Source organism: Brachycentrus maculatus, unplaced genomic scaffold (assembly GCF_059751285.1).
Source record: "Brachycentrus maculatus isolate JH-2025_06_01 unplaced genomic scaffold, ASM5975128v1 h1tg000459l, whole genome shotgun sequence".
Lineage (NCBI taxonomy): Eukaryota > Metazoa > Arthropoda > Insecta > Trichoptera > Brachycentridae > Brachycentrus > Brachycentrus maculatus.
The window spans coordinates 1,343,563-1,366,675 of record NW_028281206.1 but is presented as its reverse complement, the minus strand read 5'-3'; the positions used below and the strand labels follow the sequence as shown (position 1 = coordinate 1,366,675).

General features: G+C 33.5%; 1 protein-coding gene across 1 annotated transcript in view; it reads right to left on the bottom strand.

The window, feature by feature from the left end:
* Positions 1-11,179: 11,179 nt before the first annotated feature.
* fzr (fizzy and cell division cycle 20 related) overlaps positions 11,180-23,113 on the bottom strand; it is a 105,088-nt gene continuing 93,154 nt past the window's right edge. The window contains exons 7-10 of the mRNA XM_088271735.1: positions 22,665-22,786; positions 20,782-20,950; positions 18,900-19,009; positions 11,180-18,398 (exon numbers count right to left, since the gene is read on the bottom strand). Of these exons, the coding sequence (XP_088127861.1) occupies positions 18,222-18,398; positions 18,900-19,009; positions 20,782-20,950; positions 22,665-22,786 (578 nt within the window). The 3' untranslated portion in view covers positions 11,180-18,221. The remainder of the gene's footprint in view (positions 18,399-18,899; positions 19,010-20,781; positions 20,951-22,664; positions 22,787-23,113) is intronic.

Genomic DNA, 23,113 nt, shown 5'->3' with positions numbered 1-23,113 from the left:
TGCAATACTTGGTGGATTTTTTGTTCTGAGTGCTCTGGGAATGATGGCAAATGGCAATAGCTTCGATTGGCTTTGCAAATCATCAAATGGTAGTATTCTTAGTGAAAATCGACCATACCTAAATTGATAATATGCTTTTGAACGATAATGGCTTACAGTCTATAATATTATTACTGTATAAAAATTCCATGTAAATTCCTAACCTGATTTTTATCAAAGAACTTTCTGCTCTTCAGCAGAAGGTTACTTTGTCTCATGAGCCATTAGATTAAAGATTCCAGAGACAACATTATGATCAATAGTCTGTAATGTCTATGATATTATGGCTATAGAGTTTGTTCATTTCTTTTGATAAAGTAATAAATTACAATGTCGTATATAGTTACTTTTTTTTACAGTGTTAAATGAATTTTCTAAATGCGTTTAAAATTACAGTAGATCTCCAATTATCTGAATCAATTGGGACCGGGACTGAGGAAGGACCTATTTTATTAATTAATTACTATACGCAGGATTATAGGAAAAGTGGCTTTAAATTTTATTTAAATGATATTTGAATATAATTTGTTTTATTAAAAAGCTTGACATGATGCGAGTTCCGGGACCTTTTTTATTAAAAAAGAGAACCCTGACTATGTGTATGTTGAAAATGGGAGAAAAAAACTATTTTGCAAACAAGAGGTTTTAATTGATTAAATCAAGGGTGGCCAACCCGCGGCCCGTGGCCCCATGCGCGGAGCAATTCACACATTTTTTCCTTTGGTATCCACAAAACCACCATAACATTCCATTGTGCATAGTTCGTATAATATCCCATATATGGGAGTATTTCGCTATCCTGGCAATTTCAAGACCCATAATGGCGTCTAGTAGTAAAGACGTTGGATTAAAGAATAACAGAAGAACTGAGAAGTTTTAATACAGATGGACTATAAACTATTTTTTCATGGAATTTAAAAGAAAACCATTATGCCTGGATATGCATGCAATGATTATGTTTCTATCTTGAAAAAGTATAACATTAAACGGCATTACGAGGCTAAACATGTAATTATGTTTAAAAAGTACCTAATAAATATGTTTAAATAATTAATAAATATATATATGTATTTATCTTGTTTGCTTTGAATTATAAAATAGATTTTGTTTTACGGCCCGGTATAAAATCTCATTTCTTAAATCTGGCCCGGCTTCTGAAAATGTTGGCCACCCTGGATTAAATAAAAAGGCAACACTTATATGTTGAGCGTAATTACAAGTGCTGTACATTAATACTATATGTATTCACACCGTGCTGTAAATCACAGTCCAGCAAACAAAGTAAGCTGTTTGACTGTCGTTATTGTTTTGCAATTCGCTGTAATTTTTTAAGCAATTTGGATATTCAGCAGTTCAGATCGTTGAAGTTCTACTGTACCTACATTTTGCGTTTTCTTACGCTGTAGTCGTTACGCGCTTTGCTCTTAAAAAGCGTCATTCTGGTCGTTTCACTATTAACAGACAGCTCGCGACTGCTTTTAAATCATAGATGAAGATATATTTTTAAACATTCGCAGTATCATCGTTATATTTGTGTGAACATGTCTCAAATATTGAACACATTTTAAACATCCCGTTATATGTGAAAAGCAAAGATCAATCTCGGTATTGCAGCATAGAAAATAATCTGTACATGGATCTGTGTCATAAGACTTTAAAGACTCTTTTGTTTAAGTAAAGTATAAATTATCACATTATCAGTTACTAATTAATGGTAATATTATTTTATAATTTTCGAATAATCATGTCTATACGCCATCTCTGTAAATATTATCGCTTCATTTTTATTCTAACGCTTTTGTTTTGTATTAAATCATGTATCGTTTGCGACAATGACTCAGCTTGTGGGGGCTGCAACTCGCTCCGAAACGTCAAAAAGACGCGTTCAATTATATATAACACCATGAACAATACTGTCAGTATGCAAACAGCCACAATAATGTAATAATACCTTGTTTTACACTATGACAAGCCAAAAACATGGTGTTTTAAGTTGATGTTAATGATGTGCAATATTGAGAATGATATATCGACATATAACCACCAAATTATGGAAAGTAAAGCTTTGAAGAAAATTTAACAGATGTTATTATAAACGATGTTTGGGAAATATAAACATTTTAATATCAAAGTACCATTTTTGAGTTGTAATAGTGTAAAATTTAGGGTGCAAAATGTATATTTACGTTTTTATTATAGTTATATTACCTTGTGTTCACCGTTTGTATACCGGTTTTATTCCTATATTCAAATGTTGTTTCCATCGATGTACACAAATGGTCAAAAAAAAATATGTCAAAACCTTTACATGGGCTACTGTATATTGCAGCAGTGAGACACTCGTGACACATCGCTCACTCCTTTCAACAACGTCATAAATCAAAAACTTGATTTTTCAGGAGAACGTTTTTAAAGTTAAAAAATATAATACAATATATTAAAAATAAATATCAAGCCCATTATTAAAGATTTTACTGTGCAACAGATCTTTTTAGGTAAAACCTGAAGGTTACTTCTCCATTTAAAAAATATTTAGTATATTTAAAAATATAATTAAACAATACCTTTTCTTCAAAATGCAAAAACAACACTTTCTGCCCTGTAGCGGGTAAATATTTAGTTAAAAATATGCCGCTTTTGCTGGGATATAGTACATTTTCTGGGCATTCCGGAAACATACACAACTGAAAATTGACAAATTTTGATTTATGACGTTGTTGAAAGGAGTGAGCGACATGACAGGATCATTAGTGTCAGGTTGTGGAATGGAATCAGATGCTCGTGGTACAAACAAACCGCAACTTCTAGATTCCCGTTTTCACATATGTACAAGCTGCTTAAGCTTACATATTACACAACCACACACTTCTTCTTTTTCAAACCCTTTCTGCACTCGATGGTGCATAGGGCACTGCATCATATAAATGCAGTGTTATCTTGATGAAGTATTTTACACATGAAGGAAAGGTGATCAGCCCTCTGCTTCAGGTATCAGTCCTAGCTAATATTGAATAAATTTTTGGACAAAAAATCATAATTTGTCAAAAAATCCATTTTCAGCGCAGGGCTGATCACCTTGCCTGCATATAATTCTCGATTAAGTAAATACTGCATCTACTTAATGCGGTGCCCTATGCACCATCTAAATATGGATAGAAGTCAGAAAAAAAAGGGAAGGAAGATAAATAGAGAAAATTAAACAGACAAGTCAGACAAATAAAAATATTTCCAAACCAAATGGCATAATCTGTGTTCATTATATGATATTTGTGATAACATCGGTGGATTCATAATTTAAAGTAGGTATATTAGGTAATTGTAAGAGGAACAATATCACTTTGTTATAGATATAATGTACTCACCATTGTTTAGGTTGCTCGATCAATTATATTTAGTTTATTGTTTAAAATATCTTCATTCAACAAAAACACAATCCGTAGCTACAATTTTGCCCCTCTTGAAATGTTAGTACAGTCAAACCTGGATATGAGAGACCTGGAAAAAGGAGAAAGATCAAGGTCCCGTCTTTTTAGCCCTCAGTAATCTCTGCTCCGAATCCCATGGACAGCTAGACGCATCAACGAGTCCATCTGTCTGGAGTTACACTCAGATGGCTTGACTTTGGCCAGTTTTTATACACGATGGATTCTACAGTTCTTTGGAAATGTTGTGTGCGTGGCAATGAGGCTAGCCGGCCGTGACTGGTTGTGATTGGTAGGGAAAGATAGATAGAGGAAGATCCCCACACGATTGACCGATCATGTTAAGGCAGCAGCAGGGACCTCGGGGGTTGGAGCGCTACGTGCAGCGCAGTCAAGGGATAACTGAAGAAGAGTCGTTGCTTCCACAAGGGTCACAACCCTCAGTAATGAGGACTAAGACGGAGAAGAAGAAATGATAGCACGGATATGACAGAGATCTGTTTATAAGAGAAAAATTTCCCAGTCCGTCGAGTTCTCTTATATCCAGGTTTGACTGTAACGGTAAAAAGTGATCATTGTACGAAACAGTATCTCACATTTATACAATTAGGACTTGAAAAATTAGTTTGAGACAGTTATATTATTTATTAATTTGGCATTCATTTTGTGGAATAACACGATGATCTAAACAATAAAACACTTCTATAAGACCACTTTTTTGAGTTTATTAACGCATTGTTTTCGGGAAACGCTTAAAAGCGTCTTTTACATACTGTTGATAGAGAGCGGGAGACGCTTATAACCATTCTATTTGCTTACTTTTGGTAGAGCGCAAGAGACGCCAAAAAACATTGTACGGATGGGTTGGCGGTTACTTGTGATCAGTAAACGACCCAAATTAATATACTAATTAGGGTCGGGGCTGATGAAAAACTGCCTGACAACAATGTGTTAATGTAAACACGACTAGTTTCGAGAACCACAGATGTTACATACTAGTGATTAAAACATCTAAACTCAAAAAAGTGGTTGTAAAAAGTGTTTTATTTTTTTATATTTAAATTTGACACATTGTTTATATTATTATGTATCTTAGAAAGTATTAGTTATGAATTCTAAATCTATATGACGACTCGATTTAAATTTACTGTACATAAATATATTTTTGGATATTTTAAAAATAATTTTATCAATGGAAACTATTTCTTTTATAATAAGTGTAAATTATTATTGGTGTTTAATTATCTTTATACTAATTTTGAGATCTCCTTTGTACGTATGGTTTTAAATATTGATATTTTTACGGAAAATTCTTATTCTTTCATGAAGTACAGTCGATTTCGCTTGATTGGGCTAAATTTAACCAGTTCTGAGGCTAGTTTGAGCGTATGGCTTGACGGTAATGATTTGCCCGCGCCAAATGTATTGATGTATTTGTCTTTACTGATTTGCCCGGCTGGTGTTCGGGCAGTCTTGTTTCCACTTGTTGGCGACCATTTGCAAGGAACGAATGCTGAAAATTGTAAGTGGTAAAAGAAATGAAAAGATGGACTCATTTTGCTTAGTTGAGAAAATTCTTCTTCATGTGTCACATCAGGTCTCCCTGATGTCAACATCACTTGAGACTAATTGTTCTTGTCTTGGGCAGCTCAAAACAGCACCTCGACGGTCCTGATCCAATCTCATATATTCCGGAGCCAGGAGATATCGCTCACTCCTTTCAAGAACGTCATATATCAAAAAACTTGGTTTTTCAGGAGAACTTTTTTAAAGTTTAAAAATATAATACAATGTATTAAAAATAGATTTTCAAGCCACTTATTGAACTTTTTACTGTGCAACAGATCTTTTCAGATAAAACCTGAAGGTTTTTTCTCCATTTGAAAAATATTTAGTACATTTAAAAAAATAATTAAACAATACCTTTTCTTCAAAATGCAAAAACAACACTTTCTGCCCTGTAGCGGGTAAATATTAAGTTAAAAATATGTCTCTTTTGCTGGGATATAGTACATTTTCTGGGCATTCTGAAAACATGCAAAACTGAAAATTGACAATTTTTGATTTATGACGTTCTTGAAAGGAGTGAGCGATATGTCTTCTGCCCACACCTTGTCGACCATCTATTAGCCTAGGCTAATAGATAGCTTGTAGAATGCTAGCATTCTACAATGTATCCACATTTGGAATGCCTCTAATCAGCTAAAAGTGCTGATCTCGAGGGTCCATGATTCAAATCTGTATAGAACCACTGATCAATCATAACACCTAACCATTATTTGCCGAAGTTTCAGATTGAGACTATATCTTTACACAAAATATCTCTAGTTAAGAGAATATTCCCATTAATTTATGGTCTAAATTCAGAGCAGTGAATAGATATTGTTAATTATGGAGAATTCTTGACAATACGTAACAATTCGCTGTGCTATGCTGAAAATTAAAGTAGAGAATGCAATTATTGATGTCGTAAAATTTAAACATCTAAAAATTAGTCAAGGTGATGAGGGACCATAACGGCTGTCCAAATTTAAAACACAGTAAGGGACATTTTTTTGTAGTACTTTTTTTTTGCATTTATGGACTAAGTAGACTCTACTTAGTCCAAAAATGCAAAAAAAAACGTACTACAAAAAAAATGTCCCTTACTGTGTTTTCAATTTGGACAGCCGATCTGTTACAGTGTTATTTTCATTTATTGATTCGGCAGTCACTTTGTGGTAAAATGTTTTACTTAGTAAATAATAGGAAGGCTATGAAGAGTTCCTCCGTGGTCAGCGCTGAATATCTATGCTTCTTCTTCTCCTTCTTTTTATAGATCCTCAGGATCTGTCTGTGCCGCCACCTGACGCTCTTGGGATGTTGACTGCCGGCTATCTCTCCGCCTTTTTGGAGGTCTGCCTGGCGGTCTACGTCCTTCAGGGTTATCTTTGCAAACTTGCAAAAAAAGACAAAAACAATACATTTGATGCATTCCTGAAGAAACAAATTCATGAACTTATTTTTTTTATTTTTATTATTGAACTATTTGTTTTGTTTTCTTGACAATTTATATATTTTTATAAATACATAAAACTTCTTCTTCTAACCCTTATCCGCACCAAATGGTGCATAGAGCACTGCATCGTATAGAAGCAGTGTTATCTGGATCATTAAATACACGAAGGAAAGGTGATCAGCCTTCCGCTTCAGGTACCAGTTCAGGGTCATATTAAATAAATATTAGACTGAAAAATCACAAATATTTATTTTGACCCTCTTGGGAATCGAACCTGGGACCTCCGGCATGGTAGCCTAGCGCACTAACCACTACACTATGGAGGTGAACTACACATAAAACTGTACAGATTTAAAGAAAAATATGTATTGTTTATTTTATGGTCACTTGGGTTAACCCCTAGCCTGCAGAACTGTCTTTATAAAATATGTTTTATAAGGCAAGTTGTCGAGGAAGTATTTTTTTTTAAAACCCTGAAAAATAATTTTCATGAACAATATGATTATTTTTTCATTCCTTTTAAATCGTCACATTTTTTAATGAGTTGATGACCTCTACTTTAGCAACAATGAAATAGCAGCTATCGTTTTGTGTTATTTTTCACTGATGACTCTAGTCATCAACTAACTCTATTAGTGACTAATTGCTCTTACATCTGACTATATTAAATTATAATTAATATTAAGCATTTAATTGATTAAATGTTTTAAAATCACAATGGCCTCCACAAATTAATATAATAATGCAATGAATACAAGTGTATATCACTGATTACGTCAAATCAGAGAGATATTTTTATTAATATTTTAATAATTGTAATTCAAATGTAACTTTGTTTTAAAATCACTATAAATATTTTATTATAACTTAATTATAATGTCTACTGGTTTCGAAGCTAACCGCTTCTTTATCAAGACTGATTAATACTAGTTAATTATTAATAGTGTATTCATCAGTCTTGGTAAAGAAGCGGTTAGCTTCGAAACCGGTAGACATTATAATTAAGTTATAATGAAATCCGGCTCCGAAAAATCTTGTCCGCCTCCGTAGTGTAATGGTCAGCACGCTCGGCTACTGTTCTGGAGGTTCCGGGTTCGATTCCCAAGGGGGGTAAAATAAATATAAGTGATTTTTTCACTGTAATATTTATTCAATATTACCATGGACTGGGTACCTGAAGCGGAGGGCTGATCACCTTTCCTTCATTTGTAAACGATCAAGATAACACTGCGTTAATATGACACAGTGCCCTATGCACCATTGGGGTGCGAATAAGGGTTTTATTTTTATTATTATTATTATAATGAAATATTTATAGTGATTTTAAAACAAAGTTAAATTTTAATTATAAAATGAAAAATCATAAAGTTAGTGCTTCAAATATAAATTATATTTTAATAATCGTAAGAATTATAAAATCAAATTGATGTAAGATAAAAATTGAGACAGAATAAAAACAGGAGATAATTTTTTTAAATGAATAAAATAATTTAGTTATTTTTTTGTGATATTATTTACCTAAAAATATAAATTAGTAATGGTTATAACTTTTTGAAATGTTATATTTAGTTTTGTGTTCACCCTTCGATGTACACATCGCTCACTCCTTTCAAGAACGTCATAAATCAAAAAACTTGATTTTTCAGGAGAACGTTTTTAAAGTTTAAAAATATAATACAATGTATTAAAAATAAATATCAAGCCACTTATTGAACTTTTTACTGTGCAACAGATCTTTTTAGGTAAAAACTGAAAGTTTTTTCTCCATTTGAAAAATATTTAGTAAATTTTAAAAAATATAATTAAGGCAATACCTTTTCTTCAAAATGCAAAAACAACACTTTCTGCCCTGTAGCGGGTAAATATTAAGTTAAGAATATGCCTCTTTTCCTGGGGTATAGTACATTTTCTGGGCATTCCGAAAACATGCACAACTGAAAATTGACAATTTTTTATTTATGACGTCCTTAAAAGGAGTGAGCGATATCTCTCATGATAAAGCAACTTGGGTCACTTAATGAAAATTTATAAGGGATTTTTTTATTATTATAATCATCAAGTATGTAAAAAAATTAAGTTAATATGTGTACTTGTTTTTATTTACATGAATTGAATCAATTATCCATATAAATTTTATTTTTATGTAAATGTTCATTGGTGAAAAATCTGAATTGTTCTTAAGCTATTCACTGAATGCTTTGAAATTTTGGCACAATGATGATGATGTACAACACATGTATTTTTACTGCAATGGTAGTGCCATCTGTTGAACGTAACAGCAACTCGCGCAATATTAAATATATGTATATATGGGGTCAAATAAATATAAGGGATTTTTTTCACTGTAATATTTATTCCATATCACCCTGGACTGGTACCTGAAGCGGAGGGCTGATCACCTTTCCTTCGTGTGTAAACGATCAAGATAACACTGCGTTCGTATGAAGAAGTGCCCTATGCGCCATTGGGGTGCGGATAAGGGTTTTATTATTATTTTATGCTGCAGTGCCCTATGCACCATTGGGGTGCGGAAAAGGGTTGTGAAATACACATGGCTTTTTTTTCCATGGAACAGCGTTCCAGCGCCTTTTTCATGTATAATTTTTTTTTTCTATTTCAAAATCAATTAGACAAAACAATGTTTGCGCTTACGTAATTACAATCCTAATTTGTACAATTCATCAACACGATACAATATGGTATTGTAATGAAGATTGAAATGAAATTTCAATATATTTTTTTAAGTAATAATAAGCTTGACATGAAGCGAGTCCGGTACCTTTTTTGTTAAAATAAAGCCCTGTATATATATATATATATAAATCTGACCATCATTTTAAATTTTATCTGGTTAATACAACCCTTAATAACTAAACATTCGTCTGGCGGACTACACAATTAAAAACGTGAAACTTATCAAAAGTATTTATTAAAAATAGGAACCGGTTACATGGCACTTAAGTTTGGTTTACTTGGAATGAATGTAAGAGACATTTAACAATAAATCACTATTCCACACAGCTACTACATATCGCTCACTCCTTTCAAGAACGTCATAAATCAAAAAACTTGGTTTTTCAGGAGAATGTTTTTAAAATTCAAAAATATAACACAATGTATTAAAAATAAATATCAAGCCACTTATTGAACTTTTTATTGTGCAACAAATCTTTTTAAGTAAAACCTGAAGGTTTTTTCTACACTTGAAAAATATTTTGTATATTTATAAAAAAAAATAAACAATACCTTTTCTTCAAAATGCAAAAACAACATTTTCTGCCCTGTAGCGGGTAAATATTAAGTTAAAAATATGCCTCTTTTGCTGGGATATAGTACATTTTCTGGGCATTCCGAAAACATGCACAACTGGAAAATGACGATTTTTGATTTATGACGTTCTTGAAAGGAGTGCGCGATATGTCAATATTGTGCGATCCACAAATGGCATTATATCTACAAATATAGTTTAGTTATCTAAGGTTAAAATATCAGTAGGGTGCAAAATTGCCTGCGTTTAATGTTTACAACTTTATCATAAGAGATGTTGCTTTATCGTAAGCGATATACATATATTTTTTTGATATAACTAATTGGTATTGTGATTTTTTAGCTTTTAATTGATATTTTTTTAGCAGCTTGATACTTTCCTTGTCTAGCCTAAAAGACGATGACTATCGGAGTGATTAGAGATAATGTACACCGTAACAAGACCAGTGCAGTGTTGCCTACTTTAAATGAAATAATAAGCAGGAAGAATTTTAGTATGTATTATGTTATTATAATGTGCAAGATAGTATTCCAAATTATAGATGAATTTTCACTAGCGAAGGCGTTTGCTTTCCATGAACACTAATGTTATTTTAATTGTAATCCTTGTAATAGTTAGACTTGCTTCGAATAAAGAATATTTCAATCTATCTACTGCTTTTATTACACAGGTATTAGCACCCTATTTCTCATCCATTTCCTTTCCTTTACAGCCGCAATGCCCTTCATTCGGTATATATGTATATATATATATATATATATATATATATATATATATATATATATGCATAGGGCACCACATTGACAGTGTATTACACTTTACTATCACCCTGTACACTAGCTGAGTGCAGATATAGAAAAGTGTAATGCACTGTCAATGTGGGTGCCCTATGCACCGATGGATGCAAGCAAGAGTCAATTATTTATTTATAAATTTGTGTACATAATAAGGTCGTCGTCTGACTCCGTGGTGTGTAATGGTTAGCTACCGGTCGTGGAGGTCCTGGGTTCGATTCCCAGGGGGGGTGGAAATAAATATTAGTGATTTTACACTCTAATATTTATTTATATTACCCTTGACTGGTACCCGAAGCGCAGGAGTGATAGCCTTGCATTCATAAAAGTTACGATCAAGATAACGCTGCATCAATAAGGTGCAGTGCCCTATGCACCATTGGGTGCAGATAAGGCTTAGAAGAAGAATAAATAGGTCGGGAGGGTTATTGCTACAAAGCAATATCTGTCAACCATTGTAAATTTACATTTCGTGCGAAAACTCTTACAGAAATACACACCAACTTATAATATAGTAAGCTAAGGAGGTTTAGGTACATGGGAAAGGAAATGGAGAAGGAATAGTAGATGGGAAAAGGAGAATGGTTAGTGTATGCGGGCTGACAAAGTTTGTGTGACATACAAAATACATTTTAATAAGGAATAAAACACCCAAATATTTAAAGCAGCAAAATTTTATTTTCCAACAAACTACACTAGTATTTATAAAATATATACTTTTAAAAAGAAAACAATATTTATGTACCGATTTTTTAAATATAAATATACTATGGCTGAAGCCATAGTAAGGATCCATAGTTTATACTCGTTATATTAATATGCCATTTTTTTCTAGTTACTTTTTATATACACAAATTCACACAATTCAAACGAATGTTAAGATAGTTCGGAAATAATGACCACAGTATACTGTACTCCCCTATAACGCTGAGATAGGTACCGATTTATCGAAGGGAATGTTATAGGGAAGTTAACCTTAGATAACTAAACTATATTTGTAGATACATAGTAACTAAACATTCGTCAGACAGACTACGCAATTAAAAACCTGAAAATTATAAAAGTATTTATTAAAAATAGTAACTGGTTACATGACACTTAACACATTATGTGCGGGCGGATTCGCGCTCATAATAGAGATAAACATCTTTGAAAAGAAGTGATAACATTTAACCATACAGTATACATCGATATGAGATCAAAAGATGCCGCAAAAGTCGTGCGTAAAAATAACTTACACGCAATTTACGATGAGTCGAGTGAAAAGGTAAAATTACCCTTCCCGCCCAACACCACCAGTCAAGGGAAACGGTAAAATTATTCTTCCCGCAGATAGTGTGTTAAGTTTGGTTTATCTGAAATGAATGCAAGAGACATTTAACAATAAATCACTATTCCGTAAACAAAGCCTGGCGGGTGCGGGGTGCAGGGAAGTAAGTGCACTGGACTTTTTTGGAGAAAGGCGTTGTCGCGTGGACGAATATTTAATTATCGTCGCGTGGACGAATGGTTAATATGTTTAAATTGTATTTCAATTTCAAAATACTCATTTCAGTCATTTCCGCTAGTTAAAATGTAAAAATGCAATTTAAAACATTAACGCCTTATAAAATTCCCTAAGATAAAGGAGTCGCTATCTCAACGTCGTAGGGGGGTTTACTGTAATTAGTTAATTACTGTGGAATTATTATTAGTAAGAAATAAAGTATATTCTTTGTTAAATTAAATAAATTACTCCCAAATCATAAGTTATTTTCTTATTGCAATAACGACTGCATTTTTGGCATTGACTTAAAACTATTTTTTTTTAAAACAAACACCACAGTGTAAATAATCACAGCAAAAAAATCCACACATTTATTATTATATTTTTATCCCGTCACAAATTTTCAATCGTAGTCAAATGCAATTATGAATTTGATCACCGCTACAGCAGCCTAACTGATATTACAACATAAATTATTTAAGCTATATATAGATAAAAGTAATTCATATAATTATTACAAAATTCATGTGCCGATTTTCATTTTGATGGCAGAATCCAGTCTCTCTTCTTATAATGACTAAACTAAATTAAATTGCACAAGATTTATCCCCGCTAAAGATACATAAAGGTGGAGACTGACCTCCACATTTCGTCGTAACGTAACACGTAACGATGCGAGCATTCGTCTAGTCAGTACAGCGAGCCGAGCGCTCCATCCATAGTTTCGGATGCTCGCCGCGAGCGATGTTACGACGAAATGCTCCGGTCAGTCTCCATTTTAAGAAAAACTAAATACAAATATATCAAAAATAAACTATTGCATCGAAAATATATATGGACGATTAAAAAAATACACTGTTATAAAAATTCACCTTCTGCTGACTGCTAATTTACAATCGGTTAAAATTTTAGAGGCCTTGTGTCGCTGTGTAGTGCAATGGTTAACGAGCCCGGTCCCAGGTTTGATTCCCAGTTGAGTATTTCATTTATCAGAAGTGATAAGATTAAAATTGATTGATTGGATTACCTCTGAGTAATATTACAATTAAGATGACACAGCATTAATTGATGTAGGTAATTCACTATTCGGTACAGATTAAGAAAATAAGAAGAAAAAATCATTTAATGACGGAAATATAAAAAGTACACTGTCTAAATAATTTTTACTAATTAAAAGAATATGCAACAGTTTATTTCCAATTTCACATAATATATATGTAAATACTAATCTTCATTTATTCATGCGACCGTTCAACAGTCTTCTAACGGTAGTCTATTAATCTCAAGTTTTTAGATAAAAAGCGCATCAAAAACACACACATCAGGATATGATGCAGTTTAGGTTGCCAACCGGATGGCAGTTTCACCGACGCAATTGAGCTAAAAAGTTTTCAAAATGACAATGCGTGAATAAATGAAGGTTGAATTTAACAATTTTCAAAAGTGCCCCCTGGGCAAATTAAGGACATAAATTTAGTCATTTAGCGTCCAATACCAAATTCATGTAACGATCAAGACAGCACTGCGTCAATATGATGCAGTGCCCTATGCACCATTGGGTGAGGTTATCCGGGTTAGAAGAAGAAGACCTCGTAATTTGCATGATTTTTATCCCGATATCGGGCAATGCACGAGGACCATACATAGCTCTTGTGAATGCTCGTCTTCGTATATTTAAAATATACAAAAAAAAGTAAGTATAAGATTTTTTTTTAAATTTAACTTAATTTGAGCGTCTTACCGAATTACGTGAAAATATTTCGCAACGAAAGTGTTAACCTCTGTCTGGGATAAACCAAAAAGATTTTAACAATATAAACAATAAGAACATTTTGAAAGTGAGTTATTGTATAATATTGAACTAAATATGTTTGAAAAAACACATATTCACATTTAATGCTATATGTTCGCCGTAGCATTGGACACTAAATGACAAGTTATGACAGTATAAATATTTTGCAGTACGAAAATTTCATATTTTTATATACAATCAAATTTTACAAAGGGTATAGAAACAAAAGACAAAACAGAATCAAAAGAAAAATACCAGATTTAAATTGGCTGTCGTTTTGCGGTTATAAAATAATCTGCTCATCAGACATGGGCAATTTTATCAAAAAAGTTAACTAAATAACGACTTCTTTAAAATAAGGCATTACTTAATTGTTTTTTTGGGATCAATCAGTGAACAAATTTGGTTGCGTATTGGGTAGTATATATTTCTAGCTTCTGATATGTTTGACAATTTGACGTCAAAAACTTAAGCTAGAAAGAAATATGACAAAAAAGTAACAGTCACCTATTATTACGCAAATCTCTTCTCTCTGTACACACAATAAATATTATATTTCGTGGGTATGCTAGCAAGAAACGTTAACTCTAAAATCCCTGTTATTAAAAGCTTTTAACCTGAATAAAATACCCGCTATTAAACTTGAAGATGAATTTACTTTTAAAACGACATATTGCTCACTCCTTTCAAGAACGTCATAAATAAAAAATTGACAATTTTCAGTTGTGCATGTTTTCGGAATGCCCAAAAAATGTACTATATCCCAGAAAAAGAGGCATATTTTTAACTTAATATTTACCCGCTACAGGGCAGTAAGTGTTGTTTTTGCATTTTGAAGAAAAGGTGTTGTTTAATTATTTTTTTGAATAAACTAAATATTTTTCAAATGGAGAAAAAACCTTCAGGTTTTACTTAAAAAGATCTGTTGCATAGTAAAATTTCAGAAAGTGGCTTGACATTTATTTTTGAAACATTGTATTATATTTTTAAACTTTAAAAACGTTCTCCTGAAAAATCAAGTTTTTTGATTTATGACGTTCTTGAAAGGAGTGAGCGATATGTTTGAGACATTTCATACTGCTTAGTATATTTTGTCAGTTTATAGAACGTTGAAAACTTTATAATACTGCAGCATTAAGTCAAAAATATATTTTATTTATTCATATTTATTCATATTTTCGAGTTAATATTTTTTGCCTGCATCCACAATATAATAATACAGGCAGTTCTCACATAACCTGATCACCGCAATTTAAATCAGCTGGGACATATCCACAACGTCATTCTGATTGACCTTTGATTTATTATTTTAAGCACACTTTCTTGAAATCTATTAATTTTTTATTAAAATAATAGATATGTAAATATGTTACAAACCATTTTGATTGTAAATCATACGTCTGAGGTTAAAAGAAGATGACATGTTTAATTTTAAAGTTTTTTTTTAAAAGGAATATTAAATTTTATAACCCTCAAAGCCTCTATTTTAGAGGCTTGTCTGCAGGTAGTATAGTTCGGAAAGGGAAGGTATATGAGAAAAATACATTAGAAATACCCAGACTAATTGAAAATGTATATTCCTTGAATTCATTTTGCAATTGGTCAGAATTGATTGAACTCTCAACGCCAGTTCCGCAGTCGAGCGTTTACCCAACTATGCCACGGCGCCTGTCCTTAATATTTCTTTTTTTTTATTCGCAAAGATTGGTGTTTCTAATGATATCATTTGATATTAAAATATTTATTAAGAATTGTTTTTAACAACTTTTGCAGTTTTTGTTTCTACGGCCCTCGTATGTGCGTTAATAATTTATTTATTATAAATTGATAAACCAAATATTTTACACAATTTACAATTGATTTACAATAACAACTATTTTACAATAATTTCATGTCGTGTTGAGACCAAAATTAGTATCGTAAACAAATAAACAATAAAAAACAAGGGCATTTCAAAATGTATTGAGTGGTTTGAAGATATTTAAAACCATTTATACAAACAAATAAAATATAGTCCATAGTATTAAAAAAAAGACACTTTTTAGGAGTTAAAAATATTGTAACCAAGATATTTTATTGAAATATCTTTATAAAATAAAACAGCTCAAATAAATACCAAGATACCAGAATCACAAACTATGAACTTTGAAATTCAGTGGTAACAATACACTGATTAAAATAAAACAGCCTGTACCCCCGTTTTTATCTTTAAACGGCCCAAGGACACGACTCCACAACTTCACATTCGGAGTTTGAAAATAATGCGGAATGCATCGAAACACGAGACGTATAAGATGGATTGGATGAATGTGATGGAATTTAAGATAAAGTGGTATTTACCGAGTAAAATTTGAACCAAAAAAGAAAAGATATCACCACAAAGTGACTGCCGAATCAATTAATTAAATAATTCTCAACTGCTATTTTTAATAAAATATAAATCAATCAAATAACTTCAAACCACAAAACCAAAAAAAAAACTAATTAAATATGACATAATGATGGCGATGTGTGAACACATGGCGATAACACCCCCCTGTGGGTGTTCTAGAAAACTTTTACAGGGCATAAGAAGCCAAAAGAGACAGATAGAAGTAAGATATATATTTTTATTCCTTCCCTCTTTCTATGATGAGATATTCTGGCCATTTTACTGTCCCCTATTTCGACGAAAATTTTTGATAGGGGGCGCCAGACTAAAAAAGTTTAGGAATATAGGCACTTTTGATGTGTTCACACATCGCCACTAAACATATTCTTTATTTTCAAATACCATGTAATTTAATATATAATATAAATAAATATCATGAACAAATGTTTTAAACAGATAAAATGACAATGAATGCGACACTTATTTATTTCAAGTATTATCGAATTGTGATTTTATCAAAATTACCGGGTTCGATTCCCATGGCGGTCGGTCAAAATAAAATAAGTGATTTTTTAATGTTACATATTTTTAATATCACCCTGAACCGGTACTTGAAGCGCTGGGCTGATCACCATTCTTTCACGTATTTAATGATCAAGACAACACTGTTCTCTAAGATGCAGTGCCCTATGCACCATCGAAGAAGTGTACGGTGGAATTTCGTCGACTCCATGGCAATGATTGCCATTTTTTGTTTACATACGATAATATAAGAAAAATATTTATATATATATTTATATATATATATATATATATATATATATATATATATATATATATATATATATATATATATATATATGTATATACAGAGAAGTAAATAGTAAATAAAACCTTGCCTAAATTGGGCAAATGTTTGCATAGATAATGATATGCATTGTATGGGTCGGTCCAAAACTGTATTGGCCCGACTTGGAAGAAGTCGGTGTGGTATTTGTTCAAGAAACAACTTGAAAAAGAAGTCTTAAACATTAGTTTGCGACGTATTTCTTTAAACAACGAGGTAGTAACATGGATTCTTTAACTTTTCATGAGAGGACTCTTTAGTCTCTTACATAAAAAATTCTACATTTTCAGAGTGAAATGTAAGACTTGTACTTTTTAAACTTAACTCAGAAACATATTTCTGCCTAACTCAAATACTTCATTACTTTATAAAAGTATTCATTTATTGCTTTTCTTGATATCAACGCGTCCTCGTAATTGTACAAAAATTTTGGTTTCTTGATAGATATTCAATGCAGCTAATTGTCATTTTAATCCGCAAATACGGAGATACCGCAAGTGATTACTCAATGTCTCCATCACTGTGATATTCAAAATTACTGTAACATCCACATTTAGACATTTAATTGCTTTATTTACAAATTGTGTAAGACCCCTGCCATTGGACATAAAATTTGTGAATATCACTATGATATTCACAAATTCTGTGACGCCTGCAATTAGACATTCAATGTCTCTATCACTATTCACAAATTTTGGCAAATTCAATGTCTGTATGACTGTTATATTCACAAATTCTGGCAAATTCAAAATAATTGAATGTCCGATTCCGGGTGTTGGCCTGGAATTGGACATTCAATATTTCCATCGCCGTTATATTCACAAATTCTGGCAAATTCAATGTCTCTATCACTGTTCTATATTCACAAATTCTGCAACACATGTAATTGGACATTCGATTCACAAGTTCCGTGACACCCACAATTGGACACTCATAAGTACCGTGACACTCACAATTGGACACTCATAAGTTCCGTGACACCCACACACAATTGGACATTCACAAGTTCCATGACACCCACAATTGGGCAGTCACGAGTACCGTAACATCCAGAAATTGGACACTCATAAGTTACGTGAAACCCACAATTGGACAGTCACAAGTTCCGTGACACTCACAATTGGACATTCACAAGTCTCGTAAGACCAGTGATTGCACGTTCAACACTTCTGCGGCTGTGGCACTAGCAAGTCCTGGTTTAGCCTCACCGCACGGCCGTGTAGAGGCTGAGCACGCTCTTGTTCTCCCGGTGGGAGGTGGTCTTGGAGAAGACGTTCCAGAAGCGGAGGGTCTCGTCGCCGGCGCCGGTGACGATCGCCTCCCCGTCGGGGGAGAGCGCCAGGTAGAGCACGCGGTAAGAGTGGCCTGTGAGTTTCGCGACCTGCAAAAGTGGAACATTATTAAAAATCACACGCAAAAATCAAAATGCTGGAACAAAACTTTTTTTCAGTGACAATTCACAACGATTGTTCTTCTGGGATGTATCAGCTGTCGTCAAACGCATGATAAGTCTATAATTTATATTTGAAGCAATAACTTTGTGATTTCCCATTTTATAATGAAAATATAACTTTGTTTTAAAATCACTATAAATATTTTATTACAGCTTTTATTATAATATTTATTTTAATATTTTTTATTAAAATATTTTATTATAATTAAGTAATAATAAAATATTTATAGTGATAAAAAAAAAGCATGATACGTCGTTAGTTTTTGCACCTTCAATAAGTATTTTTTTTATCGACTTCAAGTTTTGTGAATTTTTGCGCCAAAAAATATCAATCATAGGAAATTTTGCTTCAATTATGCGGGAAACAAATATGTATTAATAAAATGAATAATAATAAATGAATTTATGAAACTGCATGAAGTTTTTTACCTGTGTCAATGAGGGATATTTCCAAACCAAGATTTGATTTTGTGAGTATCCGTGAGTGGAAACCAGCTCGCTGGAGTGTTTGGACCACGCCAGGTTACATACTTGAGATCCTGGAACGAATACATTATTACAATTTTTAAATCCGATAAATAATAAAAATTATTTACACATCGCTGGTTAACCTGATCCACGCGGCTTGCATAACCGTATGTGTTTTCACAAAACATGCCCCACACGCGGCTGACATAAGCTTAAGTGTTTTTCTTTGCTCCAAGTTTTGAACCTCAGTTTAATTTGGAGGGATTTTTTCATGGTGTGGAACTTTGGATAAAATAATACGTCAATCCTTGGCCTTATGACATCTTGAAATATCTGACTAATAATTTGTAACATCACAAGGATAAATAAAAGAACAGATCCCTGATTTTTCTCGGGGTCGATAATTAGTCCGCGTCATAATCATGCCCTATATCTGTCTCACTCTCGACGCTACGCATCGCCAATGGGTAAGAGTGACACACGATGCATGCTTTGATTTATTTATGTTCTGATCTTATTTGTTTATATTACGATATATTTCAAGAATAATGTGACACAAGTGTAAAATAGAATACCAAAAAGGTACAATGAATCCCACTGAACGTTTTAGTTTAGGAAAATAAATCGTTTCTTAACTAAATACATGATAAAAGTAATCATTTAAAAAACGGCGAAATACCGCCGCGCACGGGCGTCTCTCAGAAACAAAGTTAACGCAGTTAAAAGGTTAAATGCCAAAGGGCCACGCAGAACCAACGCAACGCAATTTTTTTTTAAACTCTTTATTCCAAAAATGGTATGTAAATTGGAAACATTTTCATATTCACAAAAGACACCCATGATTCTAGCGTTAGAAATGTCCATTTCATTTAGAAACACGGGTGTCTTTTTCGAATATGAAAATGTCGACGATTTAGATACCATTTTTGGAATAAAGGGTTTGATCAATTTTATTGCATTGTGGCCTTTTGGCATTTAACCAGCGACATGACAGTAAACAAATCGTAGACAATTCCGAGTGCTGTATGGATGATAATCATACAAAAAATGTGGGTTTCACTCCTCTATTTATTATCTGCACACACTCTACATGGTCTCTGAGGAATGTAGATGAAGAAGTCTGGCTCTTATCTCTGGCTGTACGCCATTGAATCTAATTTATTTAATTTGTTTGGGAATTATACAGCCTGTATATTAAAAATATTGAAAAAAAATTACATTGATAACGATAAAAGCCAATTAAATAATTCCACATATCGCTCACTCCTTTCAACGTCATAAATCAAAAATCGTCAATTTTCAGTTGTACATGTTTTCGGAATGCTCAGAAAATGTACTATATCCCAGAAAAGGAAGTATATTTTTAACTTAATATTTACCCGCTACAGGGCAAAAAGTGTTATTTTTGCATTTTGAAAAAAAAGGTATTGTTTAATTATTTTTTTAAATATCCTAAATATTTTTCAAATGGAGAAAAACCTTCAGGTTTTACCTAAAGAGATCTGTTGCTCAGTTAAAAGTTCAATAAGTGGCAATATTTATTTTTAATACATTGTATTTTATTTTTAAACTTTAAAAACGTTTTCCTGAAAAATCAAGTTTTTTGATTTATGACGTTCTTGAAAGGAGTGAGCGATATATGTAAACTGAATACTGTTACTGTTATGAATACTGTTGAACATTAAGAGGTAAAAAAAACAACTACCCATGATTACCCAAGTACCTAAGATCTTATCAGAGATAGATGCTATCTCTATGGGGAGGCATAGTCACAATAGACACTAGACATTTTTAGGATAGAGTCATAGAGCCATAGATTAGAATAGAAGTGTGGATGGGTTACCCGTGTCGACGCACTGCATGGGCTGGCCGGTGAGCGTGTTCCAGAAGCGGATGCAGCGGTCCGCGGTGCCGCCGCCCGAGGCCAGCAGCCCGTGCTGGTGCGGCGACCACGCGATGGCCTTCACGGCCGCCAGGTGCGACGAGTACGTCTGCACCGGAGACAGGGAGTGCTGCAACAAGACATTTATTTTATATTAACACATCTTATCTTACTCTCACAGGGATATTGAAAGCTTTTAAATGTAAATTCACAGTGAAATCGGGATACAATTTTGTTTGACATTTTCTATAAATTTCGCAACTTAGTTTAAAAAAAATTGCTTTGCAAGAGAAGGTCTGTCAGGTAGCCTAGATGCTTCTGTATCAGATCTGGGAATATCTTACTCTGTCACACTGTCAAACTGGGAAGGGATGATACAGAGGCCGAACTAGAAAGGCGAAGAGCTTCAGGAGGGCTGCATTTGGTAAATTATCAAATGTCCTAAAATCCCCAAATATTTCCATCCACCTGAAGAAGAAAACATTCAATGCATGTGTACTCCCAGTGCTCACATACGGATTCCAGACATTTAACCTAACAAAACGAATTGTATATACACTCCGGGTAACACAAAAAGAATGGAGATAATGATGCTTAACATATCCCTTAGGGATGAAAAAAATAATGTGTTTTGAATATTGAAAGCCTAAACTTTGTGGATCATATTGATATATTATTTTGAAAAATAAAAATACTTTATTTTTTTTGATCCATTCACATATTTATAAACAACCAACTAGTTTCGGCAACAACCTGTTGCCCTCTTCAGGGTTTAATTTATGACTCATAAAACAAAATACATAAAAAAACATAGTATTTTTATTTCTCAAAATAAAAAAAATTATGTTTGGATAAGGGAAAAGACCAAGGTAACAGATGAGGCTCAAAGAATTGCAGAACAAAAGTGGAACTGGGCAGGTCATGTGGGACGTATGTCTGAGGATAGATGGACGAAAAGGGTGCTTGAGTGGAGGCCTGGAAGCGTGGGTAGGCCCCAGACAAGATGGCCCATGACATTAGGAAAGTGACAGGCCTGCATTGGGAGAGAGTCACGTCCAACAGACAACTGTGGAAGTCCAAGAGGAAAGACATTGTTCAATACCGGACATAAGAAAAAGGCTGAAGTAAGTAAGTAAGTTTATCTTACTCCAGACAACTAGAAACTTCTGAAATGCGAATACATAGACAGTCAGCTGGAGTGTCACATAGAGACATAATAAAGAGTTCGTGGAAGCCTGGCTGTAACAGGCATCAATAGTAAGGTAAAGGAAAGGCTATTGAAATGGTATGGGCATATAGGACGCCGATAACCTGAACATATTGTGAACCAGAGATACGCCGTGGATCTTCCTCGAAAGACACTAGAAGAAGACCAAAAAATTTCACATTTGAAAGTGTAAATTTTTCTCCTTTCTACTGCTTTTATGGTCCATGTTTCAGCAGCATAGAGAAGTGGACCAAACTCCTGACAAGATTCATCTTGGTGTTGTTACTCACATCACGGTCTTTCACAGATGGTCTTTAAAAACTACTATAATGGAAGAGTCTTCGAGATAGAATAAGAAATGCCAGGATCAGGGAAATATGCGAGATCGAAGATGTCGTTAGGTGGGGAAGGCAACGAAGGAGACAATGGTATGCGCGTGGGAGGAGAATGGAATCATCCAGACTCCCCCATATCGGCCCACCCCATGGTAGACGACTCCCGGGCAGACCACCAAAGAGATGGGTCGATAGCTGGGAAACAACATCGCAGGATACTAATCCCTCTTAAAAACAGGCCTACAACAAGATGAAGAAGAAGAAGACTATAAAGGAAACTTTTCACTTTTTCTTGAAATTACCTGCGTCCACACAAACAGCTTGTTGTCGTTCCCTCCCGAGGCGAGGCACTGCCCGTCGGGAGACCACTTGAGCCCGCACACCTCCTGCCGGTGACCCGCCAGAGTCCTCTCCGACACCAGGGCTGCAAGGAAGGTGTATTCATCTTTGATGAGATGTCAAAAAATAATATGAAAATAACTCCTGTTATTGGAGATAATCCAGATTTTGTGAACAAGTATTTGGACACACTCAAAATGTTGTAGGTGTATTCAAGTTAAGAAGACATTTCGCTCACTCCTTTCAAGAACATCATAAATCAAAAATTGTCCATTTTCAGTTGTGCGTGTTTTCGGAATGCCTAGAAAATGCACTATATCCCAGCAAAAGAGGCATATTTTTAACTTAATATTTACCCGCTACAGGGCAGAAAGTGTTGTTTTTGCATGTTGAAGAAAAGGTTTTGTTTTAA